The following is a 26,313-nucleotide window of genomic DNA, read 5'->3' on the forward strand; positions in this document are numbered from 1 at the left end:
GGTAGAGATACATCCTTGGGAAGTCCCTAGCCTGTTGAAGTTGACATTTAAAATGGTTAAGGTTAGGGTTTAGGGTAGGGATGTCCCAAGGATCCCGGATAGCATTGACCATTGTGCATTCTTCTGTCTCTTTTACATAGCAGGTGATGGGTTCTGACTTCTGAACTTGAAAATATGAAATATCCTTATTATGTGAAATTGAATGAAACAATAATGTATGTTGATGCTAATATGATGTACAATATTCCATGATGTTTCTATATGATAACAATAGAGTAATATATTTAATAGGCCATATACTATTTTTTAACAGTTTCACTAATTAACTTATTCATTATGATTCAACATCAGTTCACCGTCTCACCTCATACTGTATTGGAGCAGCAGCAGCTGACTGCCCGGTTCAACATCAGTTCACCGTCTCACCTCATACTGTATTGGAGCAGCAGCAGCTGACTTGATCGTTGATGCTAATCATCATGTTTTGAATCTGAGAGTAAATAGAGCCGACTACAACTCTAAAAATGAAGGGTTCAACTGGAGTTGTTCTCAGATCCCCCTGGTCAATGAAAAACAGCCCCAAAAGGTTCTTCAAAGAACTTGTTAGAAGGTGGGTTCATCGAGGAACCTCCGTTGTTGCTGGACTTCTTCCGGGAACTTCGCAATTACAACTGAAAACGATGGTGACAAGTTTGGATGCGACAACAGTTAAAAAGGTTAAGTTGGGTTGATGTTTGGCTCTGAATATGTCTCGAAATAATTTATATAATAATATAACATACTAATAATGAATAACGAAGACAATGATGGTTTTCTGTGAATATCTTCCATTACGTTACTATAGTTAATTACCGTAAATATTAGGAAGCCGGGTTTGACCGTCGGCGTTGTATGAGCTACAGTACAGTACCGTTATCTAGCTAGCTAACGTTATGTCCTAACTAGGCAGAACTAGGTTTGGATTATTTCCCTCAACTATATTCTTTCCCATATATTGTATATCGTTTCCATAAAGCCAACATGGCTTTACACTCATTAACGTAAGTTTCCAATCTAGAGCAGTTCTCACTTTTGTGATAATGAACTAGCTAACGTTAACTAACTAACTAAGGACGGTGACCTGTCCAGACGAGATGTTACAACGAACTGAATCGTCAATGGAGGTCTTCCTCTTCTTATAGCCTAATACAGCATGCAATACTATTAACTCACAACGGGGCATAACGTTACAAGGACAATAATATCCCATTTTGGAAACGTTACATGGACAATACTATCCCATTTTGGAAACGTTACATGTACAATACTATCCCATTTTGGAAACGTTACATGTACAATACTATCCCATTTTGAAAACGTTGCATGGACAATACTATCCCATTTTGGAAACGTTACATTTACAATACTATCCCATTTTGGAAACGTTACATGTACAATACTATCCCATTTTGGAAACGTTGCATGGACAATACTATCCCATTTTGGAAACGTTACATTTACAATACTATCCCATTTTGGAAACGTTGCATGGACAATACTGTCCCATTTTGGAAACGTTACATGGACAATACTATCCCATTTTGGAAACGTTACATGGACAATACTATCCCATTTTGGAAATGTTACATGGACAATACAATCCCATTTTGGAAACGTTACATGGACAATACTATCCCATTTTGGAAACGTTACATGGACAATACTATCCCATTTTGGAAACGTTACATGGACAATACTATCCCATTTTGGAAACGTTACATGGACAATACTATCCCATTTTGGAAACGTTACATGAACGCTCCCTTGTGGAGAGAAATTAATATCTTAGATGGTAGCTGTAGATGGGATTCAAATGCATAATGGTATTAATACAGTGTCTAGACTACCTCTTTTGTATAAATGCCCTTCAGAATCCAAACACAGTATTGCCACGCAGCAAAATGTTGCGTATAATCTTTCAAGTCAGCCTGATAAAATATTGAACAATTTGTGAACAAAGATATCTTGAAATGTGATATTAGGCCTGTATGGCAGTACTGTTACTGTATGGCAGTACTGTTACTGTATGGCAGTACTGTATTGGCTAGTGCTTCTCCAAAATGTTCTTCTATTTTACATTACATTGTATGTCGATGCCATTTATCTTTCAATATGTATTTAATATATATGTTTTAATGCTTGTAAGACTATTCTTTGACACATTTTCTCTTCCTTTCTCTTCCTGAAATTCTTATAGGACAGAACATGGACACAATGCAATTGGGATGAAGAAGAAGGTACAGATCTGTTGTAGGACAGCTGCATTTGAAGTGTACATTTAACCTACATAGCAGTCAATACAAACTGACATTATTAGCATACAAATGTATGCAAATTATCTTTTCAGATCTTCTCAGAAATGAATCAAGTCCATGGAATGGATATAGACAAAAAGATAATTCAAGGACTATCAGAGGTAGAGAGGCGAGGCAGGGGTGAGGACATCATCCTGCTATTTTGACAGTCCCTGAAGGACAATACAGAAGAGGTATTTGCTATTATTCCTTCCCTTTCTCTTATGTATTTTGTAATAAAATTAGCAAGTGTAGTAAGATCATTGCTTTACTTTACGAGGACTGGAGACCACAGCAGTGATTCTGCTCTTGCCCTACCTCTTCAATGAGGACCCGAGTGGCCTTTATGTCTGTGACAAGGTATGCCTATGCACCAATCATCTGTTTCTTCATAAACATAGGTGTGCATACTTATATAAAACTACAGCTGAACATTTATGTTCTTTGTTAATTGTATGTGTATTAATCTTTTCTTACTTTTGTTGACACAGATTTCACGGCTCTTCACTCCTTTACTGCACATCGGTGGAAATCCATTTCACCATGAGAGTGAAATCCCGCTGGCCTTTGATGGGGAGAACATCCACGCCCTCGAGGACGTCCCCATGGGACTTGGGGCTCTGCTACGGCTGTATTTTTTATTTTCTCTTAAATGTCAGATAAACACTTATGTTGTTAAGTTACTGTGTTCTGGGGAGAAGAGAAGTTGGGGTGAAGTTACCAGGGCCGGTCATAAAGATGGCAAACTTCCTAACATAACTAAGTGGATACGATATACACACTAAAGCTGAAAAATCTGTATTTAGCATCAAGTCTACAATATTGTTAGTTTACCTATGATTCATTTTTAATATATGTTGTTTTTATTGTACGTCATTATTTATATATATTATATGTCATGAAAAGCACTATACAAAGTAAATGTATTATTTATTATGGTCTGACATGTCTGCAGAAATGTTGCAATATTGTAATGTGTTTTGTTTGGTAAATTGTTCTGTAAATATTTATTCACATTTGTGGTGCCACTAAATAAACAATGAATTATTTATTAAACAAGTACAGGTTTAAAACAATTACAGGTGCACCTTACTATCTTATATTATATCATACTATATCATACATGGTCTTAACTAGTAAACACAGATTCTAGTTTTCATCCAGTTCACACAGATAGTTGACTGGGCCCTGTTTACACCTCCACACAGGAATACACACTCAGAGACTCCTGACTGGGCCCTGTTTACACCTCCACACAGGAATACACACTCAGAGCCTCCTGACTGGGCCCTGTTTACACCTCCACACAGGAATACACACTCAGAGCCTCCTGACTGGGCCCTGTTTACACCTCCACACAGGAATACACACTCAGAGCCTCCTGACTGGGCCCTGTCTACACCTCCACACAGGAATACACACTCAGAGCCTCCTGACTGGGCCCTGTTTACACCTCCACACAGGAATACACACTCAGAGCCTCCTGACTGGGCCCTGTTTACACCTCCACACAGGAATACACACTCAGAGCCTCCTGACTGGGCCCTGTCTACACCTCCACACAGGAATACACACTCAGAGCCTCCTGACTGGGCCCTGTTTACACCTCCACACAGGAATACACACTCAGAGCCTCCTGACTGGGCCCTGTTCACACCTCCACACAGGAATACACACTCAGAGCCTACAAGGCATTTCTAAAAACTCCACTTGTTTTGCTCACCTCATTCTTTTAAAAAAAAACTACGTTCGAGATATGGTATCCACTCGGCTCGCTGCCTCTCAGATCAAAGGTGGGTCCATCTGCTCCATTCCCAAAGTGTGGTTTCCCTGAGATCCCAAGTGCACGATTTACCCAGGTCGTCAGAAGCGGTCACCAAGTGAAGATTCACATCCCCATCACCAAATGTGGTTGTTAATTTCTTTAATATCAAATGAGGAGAGAAACTTATCACACAAGTCAGAGTTATTCTTAAACTAAATTTTTATTCACTTATTAATATGGAAGCAGGTCAATACAGCGCACACATATAAAGTGAATCAATTGAGTGCTCTACGATAATGATGGCTGGTTGACGAATCACCCCCAGATGATTCATTGAGAGCCACGAGACAAAAGTACAAAGGTCTTTCATAGCCAAGATACACCCCTATCAACCTACATGACGAACAACAGATGTATAGAATGGGTCACAAGGTTAAGATTTGTATGAGAGATAGTTATAATTCTCAGCAGACAGTATCTGCTGTAAAAACAGTAGTCTTTGTGTAGAGACCAGGGTCTGGCCCTGGGGTCATCTCTCCCTGGTACCATATAGAACAGAAACATTAACTCATGCTCTGGAATGCAGTCTCCTTAGGTTTTATCACCCAAAAGACATTGTAAATCTCCTGTCAGTGTTTTCTCCCAGAGGCCCATCCTCAGTAGAACACAGACACAATAGTTCTAAGAACCCTCTATTCTGTTGCATAAAACAACCATTTGATCCAATAAAAGTATTATAACATAATGTTGCAGTTTTGCTCTCAGTGTCCACTGAAAGTTGACTAGTAACAACAACTGGGACATAAAAGACACCCACCATGAGACCCACTAAATCTGCCCAAGAAGAGGCAAATAAAAGAAAAACCCACAACAAACTTAAAGACAGAAGGCAAACCAAAAAGGTGGAGCAACTAAAGGTGTTGACTCTCCACATCTATCAAGACAACTGGAGCACTGGGCCAGACACTCTTAAATAGAACCTGGACCAGCTCAGGTGAAACACCTTCCCACTAATGAGATGGACAAGCCAGCACAGGTGTAACACATACTGACTAACGAGGTGACACCAATCAGTGCGTCCTACGTGCTAACAAGCTATACGAGCTAAAGTCCAACCTCAAAACATAAATGGAAAAACCAAAGCCTGTAACACCTTCCCCCTTAAGACAACAAATACATCCTATATTTTTGTTGGACAAGTTTGCTCACCACCAACAGAAAACAACTTCCATTTCACATTATAATCAACTACAATGCTTCACCTTCACCAATATAAACATGGTGTCTACTGGCTGTCAACAATTAAAAACAAGAAAAAACACATTTCTAAATAATAATATACAATCTTATTTTTTAAATCCTTTTTCTTTCAATAGAATCTTTCAGTATCTTTTCTCAGTTTTCTTTCTATAGAATCCTAGAACTCAATAGCTTCTAGAACTCTCGTCTTCCTAAAACTCACTAGCTTCTAGAACTCTCGTCTTCCTAAAACTCACCAGCTTCTAGAACTCTCGTCCCCTTGGAACGAGCCCAAACAAAACTCATCTCCAATACGGAAAACCGTGCAGTCAAAATAAAATGTGATCCATGGCAACGCACTGGCTAAACGCAAAACACAAATCTTTTTGACTGCCCATTCTTGAGACACTCGGCAACCAAGTTGTCTTTACCACGGACGTGTCTGATTTCAAGAGGAAACTCCTGCAATATCCGTAGTAACTTTCCACCTCACTGCGGAGCTTCTCTCTCTTTTCAGGGTTCACTAGATAGGCATGTTGTTGGATCGGGGCCCAGTCCCCAATGTCATGCTCTAGTACATTTGAGTTGGCACATCTGAGAATGAACCCTGCTATTCTAAAAGAAGGGCAACAATGTCAATATATTTATACCCGAAAATTGTCAGTTGATTGCATAAATAATTATGATTACTAAAAGTTACATGAATTGTAAACATGAATGATCAAAACCAAATGGACACTCCTTTGATAATATGTATTGTCAATAATTCACTTAATGGTAAGGCATGGTATAATAAAAAATGTTTAAAAAAATATTTGATTGCAGCCTTATTTTCAACGACTTTTCAATTACATTTTGCTAGGTGGGATAGCCTCAATGTCAAAACACAGTTTTAACGTGTCCAAATCAATAACCAATATGCAGAAACAGTTTGGGATAAATTGAAAACCTAAACATAACATGTGCTATTTACACAAACATCTGCCACAATAGTCATATTTCTTGTATTTTTTTAAACAAGCTCCTTATAAACTGCACAAGCACCAGAAACGCTGTTGTTTTGACAAGTAGCAATAAATCACTGATATCAATTAGGGAGGAAATCAGGTTGTACGTGATGTTGGTATGCATTTAAATGTAGGGGTCGCTAAACAAAGGAACGCAACACTTGTTTGTCAAAACTAATCGATATCATGCTAAAATCATTTATGTGACAGGAGGGAGATGAGGTTGCACGTCCTGTTAAAACTAGCAGCTCAAAAACCACACTGAATCTGGGAATAATGTGTACTTACTAAATCTCATAAATAGTACTCTTTCAATTCAGAGCCTGGATTTCCCCCCTGAGGCTAATATCCATATCATGTTGAAATCAATAGAACAGGGGACAAACGTTTAGGGTTCTACATTGTGACATCATTAAAATACTCCTTCTACAATGTTAAAACATTCTACATTGTGACATTAATTCATTGATATCATGAAACAACTCCTTCATGTATTTTCTGATGTTTAGTCAGAGATCTTTTATCAGATTACCTCTGGTCACAGCTATACATTGGCTCGCCTGTGTGTGTTCTTTTGTGCACTGTCAGATAGCTAGATTGAATAAAACTCTTCCCACAGCTATAAGGTTTCTCTCCTGTGTGTATTCTCTGGTGCACTGTCAGATAGCCAGATTGAAAAAAACTCTTCCCACATTGACCACAGCTATAAGGTTTCTCTCCTGTGTGGGTTCTCTGGTGCACTGTCAGAGAGCTAGATGCAGCAAAACTCTTCCCACATTGATAACAGTTATAAGGTTTATATCCTGTGTGTATTCTCTGGTGCACTGTCAGATAGCCAGAAGTAGCAAAACTCTTCCCACATTGATCACAGCTATAATATTTCTCTCCTGTGTGTGTTCTCTGGTGCACTGTCAGTTGGCCAGATGTAGTAAAACTCTTCCCACATTGATCACAGCTATAAGGTTTCTCTCCTGTGTGTATTCTCTGGTGTTTAGTCAGACTGCTAGATTTAGTAAACCTCTTCCCACATTGATCACAGCTATAAGGTTTCTCTCCTGTGTGTGTTCTCTGGTGCACTGTCAGATCACTAGATGCAGCAAAACTCTTCCCACATTGATAACAGCTATAAGGTTTATCTCCTGTGTGTGTTCTCTGGTGCACTGTCCGATAGCCAGAAGTAGAAAAACTCTTCCCACATTGATAACAGCTATAAGGTTTCTCTCCTGTGTGGATTCTCTGATGAATTTTAATGCCTGATGAGGAGGTGAATCTCTTCCCACAGTCAGAGCAGCAGTGAGATTTCTTCCCTGTGGATCTCCGCTGGTGTTTCTTGACGTGTTCTGATCTGGAGAGACTCTTCTCTGCCTCTTCAGCATCATGAGGTTGTTGAGGCTCCCCAGAGGATCCACGATAGTCCCGTCTATCTCCTGTGTGAACAACAAAGTCAAATGGTTCAAGGCCCACAACAGTGGAAATCCACTGTAAAAGGTGATGCCAACAGCGTAGCCATGATGTTGTACAACAATTGATGTCTGTAATGAATGTTAAAATTATTTGACAATTGTCTTAAAATGAGCAAGAATAGTCATATTTTAGTAGTAACATCGATGATTGTAGGCTAGAAATAAGTTATTCATGTTGTTGACACTAAACACTGTGCCAGACGACTTTTGGTCTCCAATATAAGCCCCTTTCTGTGTTTAATAAAATTGCGGCACGAGGGCGATGCACATGCAATTTGGTTGTAGAAACTCCTCCCTGCTAATAAGGAAACCGAAAGTTATGGATGTACTATATCTGATTAGAGAAAAAATGGTGAGCAAAGATTTTAGTTTTTCACAGTGTATTCTGAATGTGAATGGGGGAAAACTCAGGGGAGTAACCTCCATTTCCAGGTTGCTTATGAGTGCATTTCACACTACTTTGGATTATAATTGTAAGGCTCGTTTGAATGTCCTGTGTAATATAATGTTTGCTACAGTATTAAGAAATATGTTTAATTATTGAAGAATCGCGTTAATGACAGTATCTATTTGGGTGTTGTCAATAAAGTTATGATTGTTTAAATGTATTTGTAATTACATTTTTTCCCCACCTTTATTTAACCAGGTGGCCAGTTGAGAACAGTCAATAACACAATAGAAAAATCTATATACAGTGTGATGGAGTAAGGAGGTAAGGCAATAAACAGGCCATGCTATGGGTGGGTGTTGCTATGGTGACCAGTGAGCTGAGTTAAGGCGGAGCTTTACCTAGCAAAGACTTATAGATGACCTGGAGCCAGTGGGTTTAGCGATGAATATGTAGCAAGGACCAGCCAACGAGAGCATACAGGTCGCAGCGGTGGGTGGTATATGGGGCTTTGGTGACAAAACGGATGGCACTGTGATAGACTGCATCCAGTTTGCTGAGTAGAGTGTTGGAGGCTATTTTGTAAATGACATCACTGAAGTCAAGAATCGGCAGGATAGTCAGTTTTACGAGGGTATGTTTGGCAGCGTGAGTGTAGGAGGCTTTGTTGCGAAATAGGAAGCAGATTCTAGATTTAATTTGGGATTGGAGATGTTTAATGTGAGTCTGGAAGGAGAGTTTACAGTCTAACCAGACACCCAGGTAATTGTAGTTGTCCACATATTCTAAGTCAGAACCGTCCAGAGTAGTGATGCTAGTCGGGCGGATGCGGGCAGCGATCGGTTGAAGAGCATGCATTTAGTTTTACTAGCGTTTAAGAGCAGTTGGAGGCCACGGAAGGAGAGTTGTATGACATTGAAGCTCATTTGGAGGTTTGTTAACACAGTGTCCAAAGAAGGGCCAGATGTATACAGAATGGTGTCGTCTGCGTAGAGGTGGATCAGAGAATCACCCGCAGCAAGAGCAACATCATTGATATATACAGAGAAAAGAGTCGGCCAGAGAATTGAACCCTGTGGTTCCCCATAGAGACTGCCAGAGGTCTGGACAACAGGCCCTCCGATTTGACACACTGAACTCTATCTGAGAAGTAGTTGGTGAAGCAGACGAGGCAGTCATTTGAGAAACCAAGGCTGTTGAGTCTGCCGATAAGAATGTGGTGATTGACAGAGTCGAAAGCCTTGCCTTAACCTTTATAACTAGACACCTCATGGTGAGCTACAGGTAGGAATCAGCAATGAATCCCAATAATGAGACACCTCTGGGGAGGGGTGTCAGCAATTTTTTTTTATATATATACAGTGGGGAGAACAAGTATTTGATAACCTGCTATATCGGCCGTGTTTCCTACTTACAAAGCATGTAGAGGTCTGTATTTTTATCATAGGTACACTTCAACCGTGAGTGACGGAATCTAAAACAAAAATCCAGAAAATCACGTTGTATGATTAAGTAATTAATTTGCATTTTATTGCATGACATAAGTATTTGATCACCTACCAACCAGTAAGAATTCCGGCTCTCACAGACCTGTTAGTTTTTCTTTAAGAAGCCCTCCTGTTCTCCACTCATTACCTGTATTAACTGCACCTGTTTGAACTTGTTACCTGTATAAAAGACACCTGTCCACACACTCAATCAAACAGACTCCAACCTCTCCACAATGGCCAGGACCAGAGAGCTGTGTAAGGACATCAGTGATAAAATTGTAGACCTGCACAAGGCTGGGATGGGCTACAGGACAATAGGCAAGCAGCTTGGTGAGAAGGCAACAACTGTTGGCGCAATTATTAGAAAATGGAAGAAGTTCAAGATGACGGTCAATCACCCTCTGTCTGGGGCTCCATGCAAGATCTCACCTCGTGGGGCATCAATGATCATGAGGAAGGTGAGGGATCAGCCCAGAACTACACAGCAGGACCTGGTCAATGACCTGAAGAGAGCTGGGATCACAGTCACAAAGAAAACCATTAATAACACACTACGCAGTCATGGATTAAAATCCTGCAGCGCACGCAATGTCCCCCTGCTCAAGCCAGCGCATGTCCAGGCCCGTCTGAAGTTTGCCAATGACCATCTGGATGATCCAGAGGAGGAATGGGAGAAGGTCATGTGGTCTGATGAGACAAAAATAGAGCTTTTTGGTCTAAACTCCACTCGCCATGTTTGGAGGAAGAAGAAGGATGAGTACAACCCCAAGAACACCATCCCAACCGTGAAGCATGGAGGTGGAAACATCATTCTTTGGGGATGCTTTTCTGCAAAGGGGACAGGACGACTGCACCGTATTGAGGGGAGGATGGATGGAGCCATGTATCGCGAGATCTTGGCCAACAACCTCCTTCCCTCAGTAAGAGCATTGAAGATGGGTCATGGCTGGGTCTTCCAGCATGACAACGACCCGAAACACACAGCCAGGGCAATTAAGGAGTGGCTCCGTTAGAAGCATCTCAAGGTCCTGGAGTGGCCTAGCCAGTCTCCAGACCTGAACCCAATATAAAATCTTTGGAGGGAGCTGAGAGTCCATATTGCACAGCGACAGCCCCAAAACCTGAAGGATCTGGAGAAGGTCTGTATGGAGGAGGAGTGGGCCAAAATCCCTGCTGCAGTGTGTGCAAACCTGGACAAGAACTACACCAAACGTATGATCTCTGTAATTGCAAACAAAGGTTTCTCTACCAAATATTAAGTTCTGCTTTTCTGATGTATCAAATACTTATGTCATGCAATAAAATGCAAATTAATTACTTAAAAAGTAGGAAAACCTGCAAAATCGTCAGTGTATCAAATACTTCTTCTCCCCACTGTATAGTGTTTTATGACAAACCGTTTTTTTACAAATCCGTCAAGACACCAACTTAGACTTTACAGTGAAATGCTTTACTTACAAGCCCTTAACCAACAGTGCAGTTCAAGAAGAAGAAAATGTTTACCAAGTAGACTAAAATAAAAAGTAATAATAAAAAGTAACACAATGAGAATAACAATAACGAGGCTTTATACAGGGGGCACCGGTACCGAGTCAGTGTGGAGGCTATATACAGGGGGGCACCGGTACCGAGTCAGTGTGGAGGTTATATACAGGGGGGCACCGGTACCGAGTCAGTGTGGAGGTTATATACAGGGGGCACCGGTACTGAGTCAGTGTGGAGGCTATATACAGGGGGCACCGGTACCAAGTCAGTGTGGAGGCTATATACAGGGGGCACCGGTACCAAGTCAGTGTGGAGGCTATATACAGGGGGCACCGGTACTGAGCCAGTGTGGAGGCTATATACAGGGGGCACCGGTACTGAGCCAGTGTGGAGGCTAAATACAGGGGGCACCAGTACTGAGTCAGTGTGGAGGCTATATACAGGGGGCACCGGTACCGAGTCAGTGTGGAGGCTATATACAGGGGGGCACCGGTACCGAGTCAGTGTGGAGGCTATATACAGGGGGCACCGGTACCGAGTCAGTGTGGAGGCTATATACAGGGGGCACCGGTACCGAGTCAGTGTGCGGGGGTACAGGCTAGTTGAGGTAATCTGTACATGAAGGTGGGGGCATAGTGACTATGCATAGGTAACAAACAACCAGCGAGTAGCAGCAGTGCACAAAATGGAGGGGGGTGGGGGGTCAATGTAAATTGTCTGGTGGCGATTTCATGAATTGTTCAGCAGTCTTATGGCTTGGGGGTAGAAGCTGTTGAGGAGGCTTTTGGTCCTAGACTTGGTGCTCCGGTACCACTTGCCGTGCAGTAGCAGAGAAAACAGTTTATAACTTGAGTGACTGGAGTCTCTGACAATTTTGTGGGCTTTCCTCTGACACCGCCTATTATATAGGTCCTGGATGGCAGGAAGCTTGGCCACAGTGATGTACTGGGCTGTTCGCACTACCCTCTGTAGCGCCGAGCAGTTGCCATACCAGGTGGTGATGCAACCGGTCAGGATGCTCTCGATGGTGCAGCTGTATTACCTTTTGAGGATCTGGGGACCCATGCCAAATCTTTTCAGTCTCCTGAGGGGGAAAAGGTTTTGTTGTGCCCTCTTCATGACTGTCTTGGTATATACCCACATGGGTGATTGAAAGATGAACTGAGGTCCACACTCCAGTCCAGTTGATGGTGGTAATGCACCTTAAAGTTGGTTTCCAACCGCCATATAAAGTCCAAAGAAGAAAAAGAAGCCTGAAAGAAGGAGAAATGACGAGAAACGAATTTGGTTTACCTTTTGGGGCATCGCGACTGGTTACCTATTTTGATGTGATATGAAAGTATTATTTGAAATTATTTTGATGTGATATTTAAGTATTATGTGAAATTATTTTGATGTGATATTTAAGTATTATGTGAAATTATTTTGAAGAATTGTGTGAACTTATGTTGATGTGATATGAAAGTACAGTGATTTATGTTTCTAGAAACGTATCACGATTGAGAATCGATTCACATTTAGATGGAATATTTGACCTGCCAGAGCCAGTCTACCTGTGAAAATAACATACAGTCCTTGGACCTTGAGGAGTAAAGGGGGCAGCAATCAGCAGTAGAAACAATAACAACGATCCATGATATCAACATTATAGTTTTAACCATGTTTTGAGGATATACAGTGTTTGTTTACATTTACTGACAAACATTGGAGTAAAAAAAGCTTATATTTTGGGTTCTGATGGGGTACGACAGTTGAACTAACCTCATGAGGCATTTATAAGTGAATTCTTCAAGAAACAATGGGTACATATCATTAATGTATACGTCCCAAAATGGATGTAACAACTGCTGATTGCCCCTTTAAGACTACATAGTGGGCTAATCTAATAGGAGATATTGAGGACTACAGTATTTCAGGCATTGTCAATGGATGCATTTGATCAATTGTTAACGTTTTGTTGATGGTCCACTCTTGATGTTCTACACGTTACAGTGTAGCTCCAGCCATTCCTACAGAACAACATTAAAGTGTAGAACCCCTTTACTGCATATTAGTTCAATGACTGCAGAGACGGTACTTACTGGGGTTAAACAGATCTCCAACCTCCTCTTCTTCCTCCAATGTGACAGTAATCTCCCCCTCCTCCTCTTTCACACCAAAAACAGCCTCCTCTTCCTCCTCTTTCACGACAATGTTCAGACCCTCTTTCTCCGTCCAGCAGACTTCCTCTTCTTTAACGAGAGGGGAGAAGCTTACTGACCTCATGTTCGGGGAGGTTAGCTAGCTAGCTATCATTAGCGACTAGGCTAGTGCTATTTTTAACCAGCCAGCTACTATAGCTGACTAATACAAAATAACGTAATATTCAATTAAATAGGTTAACAAGTAGATACGACCTAAGTGTGTCGAAAACACAGTAGGTAATATACACCGAAAGCGTCTAAATAGCTTGAATCTTTCGGCTATGTTGGCTAGCAAGCTACCGAGGTGGTTGACGAGCTGTTTATGAAGAACCGTCCACTAGATTATACGTCACGCTGGCAGCGTCGCCTGAAAGACGCACATCGCCGTCTGCTGACTGGAGGGGAAACGCAGTTGAGGATCATATTTTATTTTCAGACAAAGATTATTTTAGATGGATTTAATTAAATAATACTATTATATTGAGACATACAAAGACAGGAATGTGTTGATTGATTAGTGCGAATAAAAAATGGTTACTACAGCACATTTAAGGCAGTTTCATTGAGTCATACTAAATCTAAATAAGTAGCTAGCTACTGTAGGTCTATACTGCTCCTACATGGTGTAACAATACATCATGTATATAATGAACAGACTAGGTCTATACTGCTCCTGTATGGTGTAACAATACATCATGTAGATGTATATAATGAACAGACTAGGTCTATACTGCTCCTACATGGTGTAACATTACATCATATAGATGTATATAATGAACAGACTAGGTCTATACTGCTCCTACATGGTGTAACAATACATCATGTAGATGTACATAATGAACAGACTAGGTCTATACTGCTCCTACGTGGTGTAACAATACATCATGTAGATGTATATAATGAACAGACTAGGTCTATACTGCTCCTACATGGTGTAACAATACATCATATAGATGTATATAATGAACAGACTAGGTCTATACTGCTCCTACGTGGTGTAACAATACATCATGTAGATGTATATAATGAACAGACTAGGTCTATACTGCTCCTACATGGTGTAACAATACATCATGTAGATGTATATAATGAACAGACTAGGTCTAAACTGCTCCTACATTATTATGTGTTATTTATTTCTCCTTTATTTAACCATATGGCCATGATGTCATAATGATAGTTTAACCAGGTGACCATGATGTCATAATGATAGTTTAACCAGGTCGGCCAGTTGAGAACAAGTTCTCATTTACAACTGCGACCTGGCCAAGATAAAGCAAAGCAGTGTGACACATACAACAACACAGAGTTACACATGGAGTAAAACAAACATACAGTCAATAATACAGTAGAAAAATAAGTCTATATACAATGTGAGCAAGTGAGGTGAGATAAGGGAGGTGAAGGCAAAAAAAGGCCATGGTGGCGAGGTAAATACAATATAGCAAGTAAAACACTGGAATGGTAGATCTGCAGTGGAAGAATGTGCAAAGTAGAGATAGAAATAATGGGGTGCAAAGGAGCTACATAAATAAATAAATACAGTAGGGAAAGAGGTAGTTGTTTGGGCTAAATTATAGATGGGCTATGTACAGGTGCAGTAATCTGTGAGCTGCTCTGACAGCTGGTGCTTAAAGCTAGTGAGGGAGATAAGTGTTTCCAGTTTCAGAGATTTTTGTAGCTCGTTCGTATTAATGCAGATATTATGGACATTTTATTTAAAACATGTAATTAAACTATAATTGTAGCTCCTTTAATTTAGACCCAAAATGTATTTGCTATGTGGGCTATGGCCCGGCTATTAAAAGAAACAGGCGACTATTTGAGACCCAGCCTCAGGAATGTTTGGTCACATGGAATCAAGTGGTCACTAGATGTCTACGGTGACAAAGATAATTATAGTTGGGGGTGTTGGGAGTGTCCAGTGTGTTGATATAACGGTAATAATGTCAAAATTCCACTTTTAGCAACCATCAGAATTGGTTAAAAAAAGTTATGCCTGAGTGGCACAGCAATCTAAGGTACTAGATCACAGTGTTAGAGGTGTCACTATAGACCCGAGTGGTGCAGCGATCTAAGGTACTAGATCACAGTGTTAGAGGTGTCACTATAGACCCGAGTGGTGCAGCGATCTAAGGTACTGTATCGCAGTGTTAGAGGTGTCACTATAGACCCGAGTGGCACATCGATCTAAGGTACTAGATCACAGTGTTAGAGGTGTCACTATAGACCCGAGTGGTGCAGCGATCTAAGGTACTGTATCGCAGTGTTAGAGGCGTCACTATAGACCCGAGTGGTGCAGCAATCTATGGTACTGCATGGCAGTGCTAGAGGCGTCACTAGAGGCGTCCCCCGGGTTCGATCCCGGGCTGTACCACAACCTGCCGTGATCGGGAGTTCCATAGGGCGGCACACAATTGGCCAAGCGTCGCCCGGTGTTTCCTCCTACACATTGGTGCAGCTGGCTTCCGGGTTAAGCGGGCGGGTGTTAAAAAGCGCGGTTTGACGGGTCATGTTTCAGAGGACGCATGACTCGACCTTTGCCTCCTGAGCCCATTGGGGAGTTGCAGCGATGAGACAAGATCCACATTGGGGAGTTGCAGCGATGAGACAAGATCCACATTGGGGAGTTGCAGCGATGAGACAAGATCCACATTGGGGAGTTGCAGCGATGAGACAAGATCCACATTGGGGAGTTGCAGCGATGAGACAAGATCCACATTGGGGAGTTGCAGCGATGAGACAAGATCGAAATTGGGGAGAAAAAACGGGGGTAAAATGATAAAAAATGACAACAAACAAAGGTTGCATCCCAACGTGGCAATAAACAGTAGGCAAAGTGACCATGTCAGGACAAAATGAACTCAAACGTTTTACCATTTTACCCACCATTTGCACCAACGTCACTGAGCACCATCACTATCTTTCCTTCATGGATCTCCTGCATGTTTACATATCTGGCATTACTCATCTCATATGTATATACTGTATTCTATCCTATTCTACTGTATCTTAGTCTATGTATTACTCATCTCATATGTATATACTGTATTCTATCCTATTCTACTGTATCTTAGTCTATGCATTACTCATCTCATATGTATATACTGTATTCTATCCTATTCTACTGTATCGAAGTCTATGCATTACTCATCTCATATGTATATACTGTATTCTATCCTATTCTACTGTATCTTAGTCTATGCCCCTCTGACATCACTCGTCCATATTTTTATATATTCTTATTCCTTTACTTAGATTTGTGTGTATTAGGTATTTGTTGTGAGCTAGGAACACAAGCATTGAGTTAGATATTACTGCACTGTTGGAGCTAGAAACACAAGCATTAATTTAGATATTACTGCACTGTTGGAGCTAGGAACACAAGCATTTAGTTAGATACTACTGCACTGTTGGAGCTAGAAACACAAGCATTTAGTTAGATATTACTGCACTGTTGGAGCTAGAAACACAAGCATTAAGTTAGATTTTACTGCACTGTTGGAGCTATGAACACAAGCATTTAGTTAGATATTACTGCACTGTCAGAACTAGAAACACAAGCATTAAGTTAGATACTACAGCACTGTTGGAGCTAGGAACACAAACATTTAGTTAGATATTACTGTTGGAAACACCCCATCTCTTTACATTACTTATGCATATTCAGTGGCCTGACTGCATCCAGACTAAGTCAAAGGCCCATCCTGGTAGATCTGAACCTAATGCAGCTTGGAGTGATCAGATGACAGAAGTCACATTTAGGTGCCAGGTGTAACTGAGGCTGTAGATGCTCCATATCCATTGCTTTGAGTGTTTTATATAATATGACTAAATATGTTAATTTCTGTGTTGCAGGGGCAGTCAAGAAATGGAACGGCAAGGCCACAGAACATGACATAAGCAGAGCTGTGGGAGACCACCTCAAGCCCCTGGTAGAGCCGGGGGTAGTGTTTACCACTCCACCACAGCTTCAGCAGGCTGGAAAAGTGATACTGTTTTTCATACTAAGATGGACCATCAGTCTGTTGATTGGTCAGTCATTGGGTTAATTTGTTTTGCAATATGTTCAAATCAAATCAAGCTTTATTTATACAGCACATTTCAGACATGCAACACAATGGCTTCTCAGGAAAAAACAATGAAAATAAACAGGAATATTTAGTACACAAACATAAGAGGATAAAAAACAATAATACCAACTTAAAGACTAATGAGCATCCTAAGGAAATGCCATTGATTAAAATATTAAAATATCCAATCCAAAAATATAAGCTTGTTTTTTAGGATGGGCTCTTAAAGTCACTATGGGGTGTCCAATGAAAGTTGACTAGTAACAACAACTGGGACCTCAAAGACACCCACTAAATCTGCCCAAGAAGAGGCAAACAAAAGAAAAACCCACAACAAACTTAAAGACAGAAAGTGGAGCAACTAAAGGTGTTGACTCTCCACATCTATCAACACAACTGGAGCACTGGGCCAGACACTCTTAAATAGAACCTAGACCAGCTCAGGTGAAACACCTTCCCACTAACGAGATGGACAAGCCAGCACAGGTGTAACACATACTGACTAACGAGGTGACACCAATCAGTGCATCCTATGTACTAACGAGCTATACGTGCTGAAATCCAACCTCAAAACATAAATGGAAAAACCAAAGACTAACACCTTCCCCTTAAGACAACAAATATATCCTATATTTTTGTTGGACAACAGAAAACAATTTCCATTTCACATTATTAACTACAATGCTTCACCAATACAATATAAACATGGTGTCTACTGGCTGCTTATCAACAATTAAAAACAAGAAAAAATATATAATTTTTTCCCACTAGCTTCTAGAACTCTCGTCCCCTTGGAACGAGCCCAAACAAAACTCATCTCCAATACGGAAAAACGTGCAGTCAAAATAAATTATGATCCATGGCAACGCACTGGCTAAAAGCAAAACACAAAACTTTTTTTTAACTGCCGGCCCTTGAGACAATCAGCAACCAAGTTGTCCTCACCACGGACATGTCTAATTTCAAAAGGAAACTCCTGCAATATCCGTAGTAACTTTCCACCTCACTGAGGAGCTTCTCTCTCTTTTCAGGGTTCACTCGATAGGCATGTTGTTGGATCAGGGCCCAGTCCCCAATGTCATGCTCTAGTACATTTGGTTTGTAAGATCTGAGAATTAACCCTGGAATGAACCCTGATATTCTAAAAGCAGGGCAACAATGTCAATATAATTGTACCAAAAAATTGTCAGTTAGTTGCATAAATAATTATCATTACTAAATGTTACATGAATTGGAAATATTAAATATTTGGTTGCATTGTCTTATTTTCAAAGGTTTTTCAATCTCATTTTGCTAGGTGGGATATCCCCAATGTTAAAACACAGTTTTAACGTGTCCAAATCAATAACCAATATGCAGAAACAGTTTGGGATATATTGAAAACCTAAACATAACATGTGCTATTTACACAAACATCTGCCACAATAATCATATTACTTGTATTTTTTAAACAAGCTCCTTATAAACTGCACAAGCACCAGAAACGCTGTTGTTTTGACAAGTAGCAATAAATCACTGATATCGATTAGGGTGGAAATCAGGTTGTACCTGCTGTTGAAACTAACACAACAAAAAAAAAAACATGGAAATGGGAGATATATTTTACCTCACAGGTTAGAGGACAACCTGCAGAAGACAGTCAGCTACATTTGGGAGTGATGCATTTAAATATAGGGGTCGCTAAACAAAGGAACACAACACTTATTTGTCATAACTCATCGATATCATGTCAAAATAATTTGTGTGACAGGATGGAGATGAGGTTGCACATCCTGTTAAAACTAACAGCTCAAAAACCACACAGAATATGGGAATAATGTGTACATCCCTGATTAGAGGACAATTTGTAGAAAATAGATCGCTACATTTTGAAGTGTTGCATGTTGATTCAAGTGGGTCACCAACGTGGTAAGTGTAACATAGCTCTTTTTGTGTTAGTCACTTTTTGTTAAATCTCATCTCTCAAAGTTACATTTGGGGATGTCTGATAGTATCTCTGTATTAACGCAATGTAGGTTTATAAATATGCCCATTTGGGGATTTCTCATTGTCTTAACGCTGCACCACTAATGAGTTGTGGAGCTTCTCAAATACATGTTTTCTTCACCTCAAACAGCAAGTAAACAAAGTCTGATCAAAATCAATTGCGAATGACAATAGTTCCTCAAAGTATTTTCGTTAAATATTTTCAGCTCTCGCCCTTTCGATAACCACTCAGCATAAAAGGGAAAAATGTAATGCTCTGATCCAGTGGAAATGTCATAAAACACCTGATTACTTGTTATCCTTTGCACAAATAGCCAACAGCTGTGGCTGTCCCGAACTCACTGGCGCGGGAAACTGAGGGCCCAGAATATTTTATACAATGTTACATGCTTGCTATCACAAGTTTAAGCCAACCCAGTTGATAGTTGATACAAATGTTTCAAGTTCGTTGTAGACAGGTCATGTGCAGCCAATGTGATTTATAGGATATTTATTTTTATTAGGATATTTTCAGCATGCAGAATGCAATGTTTTTATTTGTTGGCTTTAAGTATTTTTTTTTTTTACTTAGCTATGTCAATAAAAATGTTTCTTTATAATTTTCATTTAAATAGAATATAGATTAACCACAGAGAATGATGTTGAGATACAAAGACTATTATAAATTAAATGAAACTGTTCCAATAAAATGTGAATATGAAAATCACAACTGGCACCAGATCAGTAGAAATGGTCAGATAACTTGGCACCAACTGGAAAAGGTTGCTGACTGCTGGTGTAGCCTATTACCAGAAACTATAGGAGCATAACGACTGCTGGTGTAGCCTATTACCAGAAACTATAGGAGCATAACGACTGCTGGTGTAGCCTATTACCAGAAACTATAGGAGCATAACGACTGCTGGTGTAGCCTATTACCAGAAACTATAGGAGCATAACGACTGCTGGTGTAGTTTATTACCAGAAACTATAGGAGCATAACATCAGAATTTACGAAGGCCAGCAGCAGCGGGAGGAGTAGGCTAAAGAAGACGTTTTTCTGATGGTTAGGCTATCTTGTTTCAGAGGGGTGTCATCAACAGCCCATAATGACAAAGTGAAAACAGGTAAAAAACAGAAATACCTTATTTACTTAACCTGTTGAGCCTATGGGGGCGCCATTTCGACATAGTACAAATTCGTTCCCAAATTAAACTGCCTCGTACAATATGCATACTATTATTACTATTGGATAGAAAACACTCTCTAGTTTTAAAACTGTTTGAATTACTTCTCTGAGTGAAACAGAACTCATTCTGCAGCACATTTCCTATCAGGGAGTGAGATTTCAGAAATCGAGGTCCCTGTTCTGAGATCAGTTTCTAAGTCCCCATGCAAGCTATGGGGCTACATGCACTGCATACGCCTTCCTCTAGATGTCAGTAAGCGGGGAGAATTTGAATGGAGTCGATTGCGCAATCTGGGACCTTATATAGGACCGTGGAACGGAAGGACCGTCCTTTTCAACAGTGCGCTTGACGCATGAAGACATCACAATGGCGTCCTGCAAACGCTTTCGTTTTAGTAGTTCTATATCTCCGGTCATGTTTTTATTCGTTATAGGTGTTAAAGACATAAGGTAGTTAATTTAAACCGACTTATAGCAGTTTATAGCAGTTTATTGCGATTTTCCTGGATTTCTTTGTGACGCGCTTTAACTAGTTGGACTCCTCTCCAGTGGGTGGCTAACGTTAGCGGCTAATTCGACATGACAAGAGGACATCTTTCAGCCAAAAGATGATTTTTCTAAAGAAAGGACACCTTGCCCAAGATTCTGATGGAAGCTCAGCTAATAGTAAGCAGTCTTTATGCTGTTAATTCGTACTTATGTTGACAAATGTCAAATAATAATACCGCCATGAATTATGGTGCGGTCTCGCTTTAGCGCACGCGGTAAGCTTGAAGTAACGTTAATTTTAAAAATTTAACCCAGCGATTGCATTAAGAACTAATTTGTCTTCCAATTGCTGTCCAACCTGTATTTTTTTAGTCAAGTTTATGAATAGTTTTCGATAAGAATAGGTTCCAAGATGGCGCCGGACAGATTGCTTGACGTTATGGACACTGTTTTCATTGCTTGAGGTTTTAGACACTAATCACATTGTATAAGCACGATTTGTGCCGCTAAATATGCACATTTTCGAACAAACTCTATATGCATTGTGTAATATGATGTTATAGGACTGTCATCTGAAGAATTCTGAGAAGGTTAGTGAAAAAATTAATTTATACGTTATTGCTATTAGTTTATTGTCACGTTCCTGACCTATTTCTGTTAGTTTGTCATATGTGTTAGTTGGTCAGGACGTGAGTTTGGGTGGGCATTCTATGTTTTCTGTTTCTATGTTGGTTTATTGGGTTGCCTGGTATGGCTCTTAATTAGAGGCAGGTGTTTGGCGTTCCTCTAATTAAGAGTCATATTTAGGTAGGCGTTTTCACAGTGTTCGTTGTGGGTGGTTGTCTCCTGTGTCAGTGTTTGTCGCACCATACGGGACTGTTTCGGTTTGTTTGTTCATCGTCATTTATGTGTAGGCTTTTTTCCCTGTTCGTGCGTTCTCGTGTGTTATGTGAGTTCGTCGTTCAGGTCTGTCTGCATCGTTTATTTGTTTTGTTTGTTTATGCAAGTTTAGTTTGTTTTTCCGTCGTGTTCAATAAATCATGTCATTTCACTACGCTGCGCCTTGGTTCGATCACTACTCCTCCTCTTCTGATGAAGAGGAGGAGGAAAGCCGTTACATTTATACGTTATTGCTATGTTTGGCTTGAATCAATGCTGTTGTGATGATTGCTATTGTGCTAAGCTAATATAACGCTATATTGTGTTTTCGCTGTAAAACACTTAGAATATCTGAAATATTGTCTGGATTCACAAGATCTGTGTCTTTCATTTGCTGTACGCTGTGTATTTTTCAGAAATGTTTTATGATGAGTATTTAGTTATTCCACATTGGTCTCTATAATTGCTCTGGCTGCTTCGGTGCTATTTTTGACGGTAGCTGTGATGGTAGCTGCAATGTGATTTATACCTCAAATATGCAATTTTTTCGAACAAAACATAGATTTATTGTGTAACATGTTATAAGACTGTCATCTGATGAAGTTGTTTGTTGGTTAGTTTGGTTGGTTCTTGGTTAGTTAGGTTGGCTTTGTGCATGCTACCTGTGCTGTGAAAAATGTCTGTCCTTCTTTGTATTTAGTGGTGAGCTAACATAAATATACGTGCTGTTTTCGCTGTAAAACATTAAAATCGGACATGTTGACTGGATTCACAAGATGTGTATCTTTCATTTGCTGTATTGGACTTGTTAATGTGTGAAAGTTAAATATTTCTAAAAAATATTTTTTGAATTTCGCGCTCTGCCTTTTCAGTGGAATGTGGGAGGAGTTCCGCTAGCGGAACGCCTGGGCTAGACAGGTTAATTATTCAGACCCTTTGCTATCAGACTTTTTATTTGTTGGCTTTATGTCGGCTATTTTTTACATAGTTGGCAGTAAAAGTTACTTTTAGATTTGTATAATTTTCATTTAGATTTAGGTGGAATGTAGATTAATCACAGACAATGATTTTGAGAAACTTATCAATGAAATTAAACTGTTTCAGTAAAATGTGCAAATGAAAATCATAACCGGCACGCAGATCGGTAGAAATGGTCAGATACATTTGGAGTGCAAATGTAGGTTGCCGACTGCTTGTGTAGCCGATTACCAGCAACGTCAGAATGTATGAAGGCCAGCAGGAGTTGGTTCAGGAAGAGTTTATTCTCTTCTGGTTGGGCGATATTGATGTAATGGCATGAAAATAAATTGGCTGAATATTATACAATGACTTATCAACAGCTCTAACAATTTGACCCTACAGGAAATCTTCACTGGCAATTCTGGATGAATTCTAGAATATACTATATAGCCTAGAAACCTGGTTAAACTATCATTATGACACCATGGATGAATTCTAGAATATACTATATATCCTAGAAACCTGGTTAAACTATCACTATGACATCATGGATGAATTCTGGAATGTACTATATAGCCTAGAAACCTGGTTAAACTATCATTATGACATCATGGATGAATTCTAGAATATACTATATATCCTAGAAACCTGGTTAAACTATCATTATGACATCATGGATGGCCAGTCCTTGTACTCATAGTGTAGTGAATACAGGGGGTCGCCCTGAGCTGAACTCAAACCTGGGTCCAGTGACTCTCAAGTTAACACCTTATAACTGTTACACCAAGATGTCTGAACTTCTTGACGAGGTCCCTAGGTTTTGGGTTAAGGTTGATACAATAGCTTTCTCTATGAATTTGAGTGGTTACACTTCTCCTTCCCTCAACTGTTTACCAAACCAGGTCTCTGGGCAGCCATTTTGTTTCTGTTTAAATCCTAGGTTGTCCCTTTAAAAAAGCCACACAACAAACAACCAATCTGCAGTTGAAACAATAACAAAGCTGTAATTCTACTACTGTTTTGCTAATAAGATGATGATGGGGTTGGAGAAATGTAACTACTCTCAAATTCATAGACAGACCAATGGATGCAAGGACTGACCATCCATGATATCAACATTATAGTTTTAACCATGTTGAGGCTATACAATTTTGATTTAAATTGTTTCTAAACATTGGAGTGAAAAAAGCTTATTTGGGGTTCTGATGGGGCAAACAGTTGAACTAAGCTCATGAGGCATGTGTTATATTCTTCAATAATCAATGGCTATAAATAAATAATTTAAAAGTCCAAATATGGATGTAGCAATTGCAGATTTCCCATTTAACACCAAACATCAGTTCAACAACTGCAGAGTTTGTGCCTCTGTTTTTAAGACAGTACTTACGAGTGTTAATCAGGGAACGGTTTCTCAAAACCATCTTACGGCTAAGTTCACCGTTAGAACCATCGGACACCTTAAGATGCGTTTGGGAAACCGGGACCAGATATCCAGTTTCCTTCTCTTCTTCCTCCTCCTTTTTCGATGTAACAGTCATCTCTTCCTCCTCCTCTTTCACTCCATAAACTGCATCCTCCTCTCCTTTTACTGTAACATCCTCCTCCTCTTTCACTCTGAACGCTTCTTCCTCTTCTTTCACAGTAACGGCCTCATCCTCTACTTCTTGTTTTACTGTGATATCCTCCTCTCCTTTAGCACGGGAGTAGCTTAGTGACCGCATGGTCGGGGATGTTAGCTAGCTAGGCTAATGCTAACTTAACCAGCCCGCTAACGGAATAATAACAACACCGTAAATATGAAATTAAAACGGATAACTAACTAGACGACAGAAGAGGGTTTAAAACACAGTGGCTAATAATTACGAAAGCGTCTAAAGAGCTTTATTGGTTCGGCTATTTTGTCTAGCAAGCTACCGAGGTGGATGACTGTCTGTTGCTGCTGTTGAAAGAAGCGTTCCGTCCACTAGATTATACGTCACAGTAGCAGCATTGCCTTAAAGTCGCAGACCGCAATCTGCTGAATGGAGTGGGTAACCCAGTTGAGTAAAATGTCAATTTAATTTTCAGACAAAAAAGTTAAAGGATAGGAATCAGGGACGTCGCTAGAACTAAAATATGAATTAACCCCCCCTAAATAAATCAATATCAGTCAATATATTTTTTCTGTGATTTCTTTTTTTTTGTCGACCGTTCCATCGCATCTTAAACTTCTTACATGGCCGGCACTAAGGACCGGGGGAGGCTGCTGCTGCACGAGTGACTGTTACGCTTCGAACACACCGACTGCGTCATTGCGTTTCGATACACCAGGATAAATCGATAAATGCATACTGATAAATCGAACGTATGCATCAAATTGTATGAGTGGACTTGACAGAAAGTAGCAAAATATGAATGTAAATTTTTTTTGTTGCACACATTCAGTAAAAATTTGGGATTACATAAAAACAGTTTGATTGCATAATTTCTTTAAATGTTTTATTTATTTATTTGCCAAGTATATTATTTATTTGATGACATCCTCAAATTAATTGTGAGAGCCTATAATATAATTTCCCTCCAAAATGCAGTTTTGGAGCGAAATGCAATAATAAATAGTCAAGATAGGCAGAGTAGGCTCTTTCAACAATGAGACCAACGTTGAGGAAGGTGGTCTTGATCGCGCTGTTGGGCCGGGACCAGCCCCGCCGAAAGCGCAGGTCTGTGTGGGTTCAGAGATGGTTAAAGTCCCGAAAGCAGGCAGGGGAGTTCCACCGTCTAATTCAAGAGCTTTGACTGTTTGGAGAGGAATTCCGATGTTACTTTCGTCTGGACCGAAGCCAGTTCGATCACCTACTCCAGATGGTTGGAGCCAGGATCGCCCAGATGGATACCAACTACCGGGAGTCCATCAGCCCAGTTGAACGCCTGGCGATTTGTCTCCGGTAAGCTACATTCTAGTACATTTTTAAAGCCTTTGATACCATAATTGATTGATATTTGATACATTGTTTTTATGTGCAACCTAGCTAGCTAAAGGGCTGTAGTTAATAGTCCCTATTTGACATCAGATGTACTTTTACAGAATGTTCATTGGGACTATAACTTTTCCCAAAGTTGGTTTATAATCCTTTTTTAATTATGCAATGTTACCAAATGAAAAGAAAGGTGCCTTCTGCCCTGATGAAGGCATTGTTAATGATGGTTGATGAGTATTACAATATAATTAGTATAGCATAATAAACAGTAATGAGGTAGCTATATGAGTAGATATAATATGTGGGTGGAATTCAAGTTATACACAATATTTATCATTATATTTTAGATTCTTGGCGACAGGGGACTCCTACAGGACCATAGGATTCAGCTCCCGAGTTGGTCCACGGTAGCAGGCATTGTCCCCTCTGTGGCACAAGCCATTTGGGA

At 40.1% G+C, this 26,313-nt stretch overlaps 3 protein-coding genes across 4 annotated transcripts in view; 1 reads left to right on the plus strand and 2 right to left on the minus strand.

Moving 5' to 3' along the window:
- LOC139549612 (zinc finger protein 664-like) overlaps nt 1–26,313 on the plus strand; it is a 438,201-nt gene that overhangs the window by 126,021 nt on the left and 285,867 nt on the right. The gene's annotated exons all lie outside the window — the stretch shown is intronic.
- LOC139549671 (uncharacterized) overlaps nt 1–26,313 on the minus strand; it is a 520,909-nt gene that overhangs the window by 102,737 nt on the left and 391,859 nt on the right. The gene's annotated exons all lie outside the window — the stretch shown is intronic.
- LOC139549062 (zinc finger protein 180-like) lies at nt 5,429–24,923 on the minus strand. Its single transcript, XM_071359163.1, has 2 exons — nt 24,296–24,923; nt 5,429–7,771 (listed from the first exon to the last, which is right to left on the minus strand). Exons 1-2 carry the CDS (start codon nt 24,627–24,629, stop codon nt 6,873–6,875), a joined length of 1,233 nt encoding a protein of 410 aa, XP_071215264.1. The 5' UTR covers nt 24,630–24,923; the 3' UTR covers nt 5,429–6,872.

This window comes from Salvelinus alpinus, chromosome 2, assembly GCF_045679555.1.
Source record: "Salvelinus alpinus chromosome 2, SLU_Salpinus.1, whole genome shotgun sequence".
In the NCBI taxonomy this organism is placed as follows: Eukaryota; Metazoa; Chordata; class Actinopteri; order Salmoniformes; family Salmonidae; genus Salvelinus; species Salvelinus alpinus.

Excerpts from the sequence above, each read along its gene's own strand:
- LOC139549062 (XM_071359163.1), bottom strand. The coding sequence starts at position 24,629 with ATGCGGTCACTAAGCTACTCCCGTGCTAAAGGAGAGGAGGATATCACA. Across the intron at positions 7,772-24,295 it reads CCGTTCCCTGATTAACACTC|GAGATAGACGGGACTATCGT; the intron begins GTAAGTACTGTC and ends TTGTTCACACAG.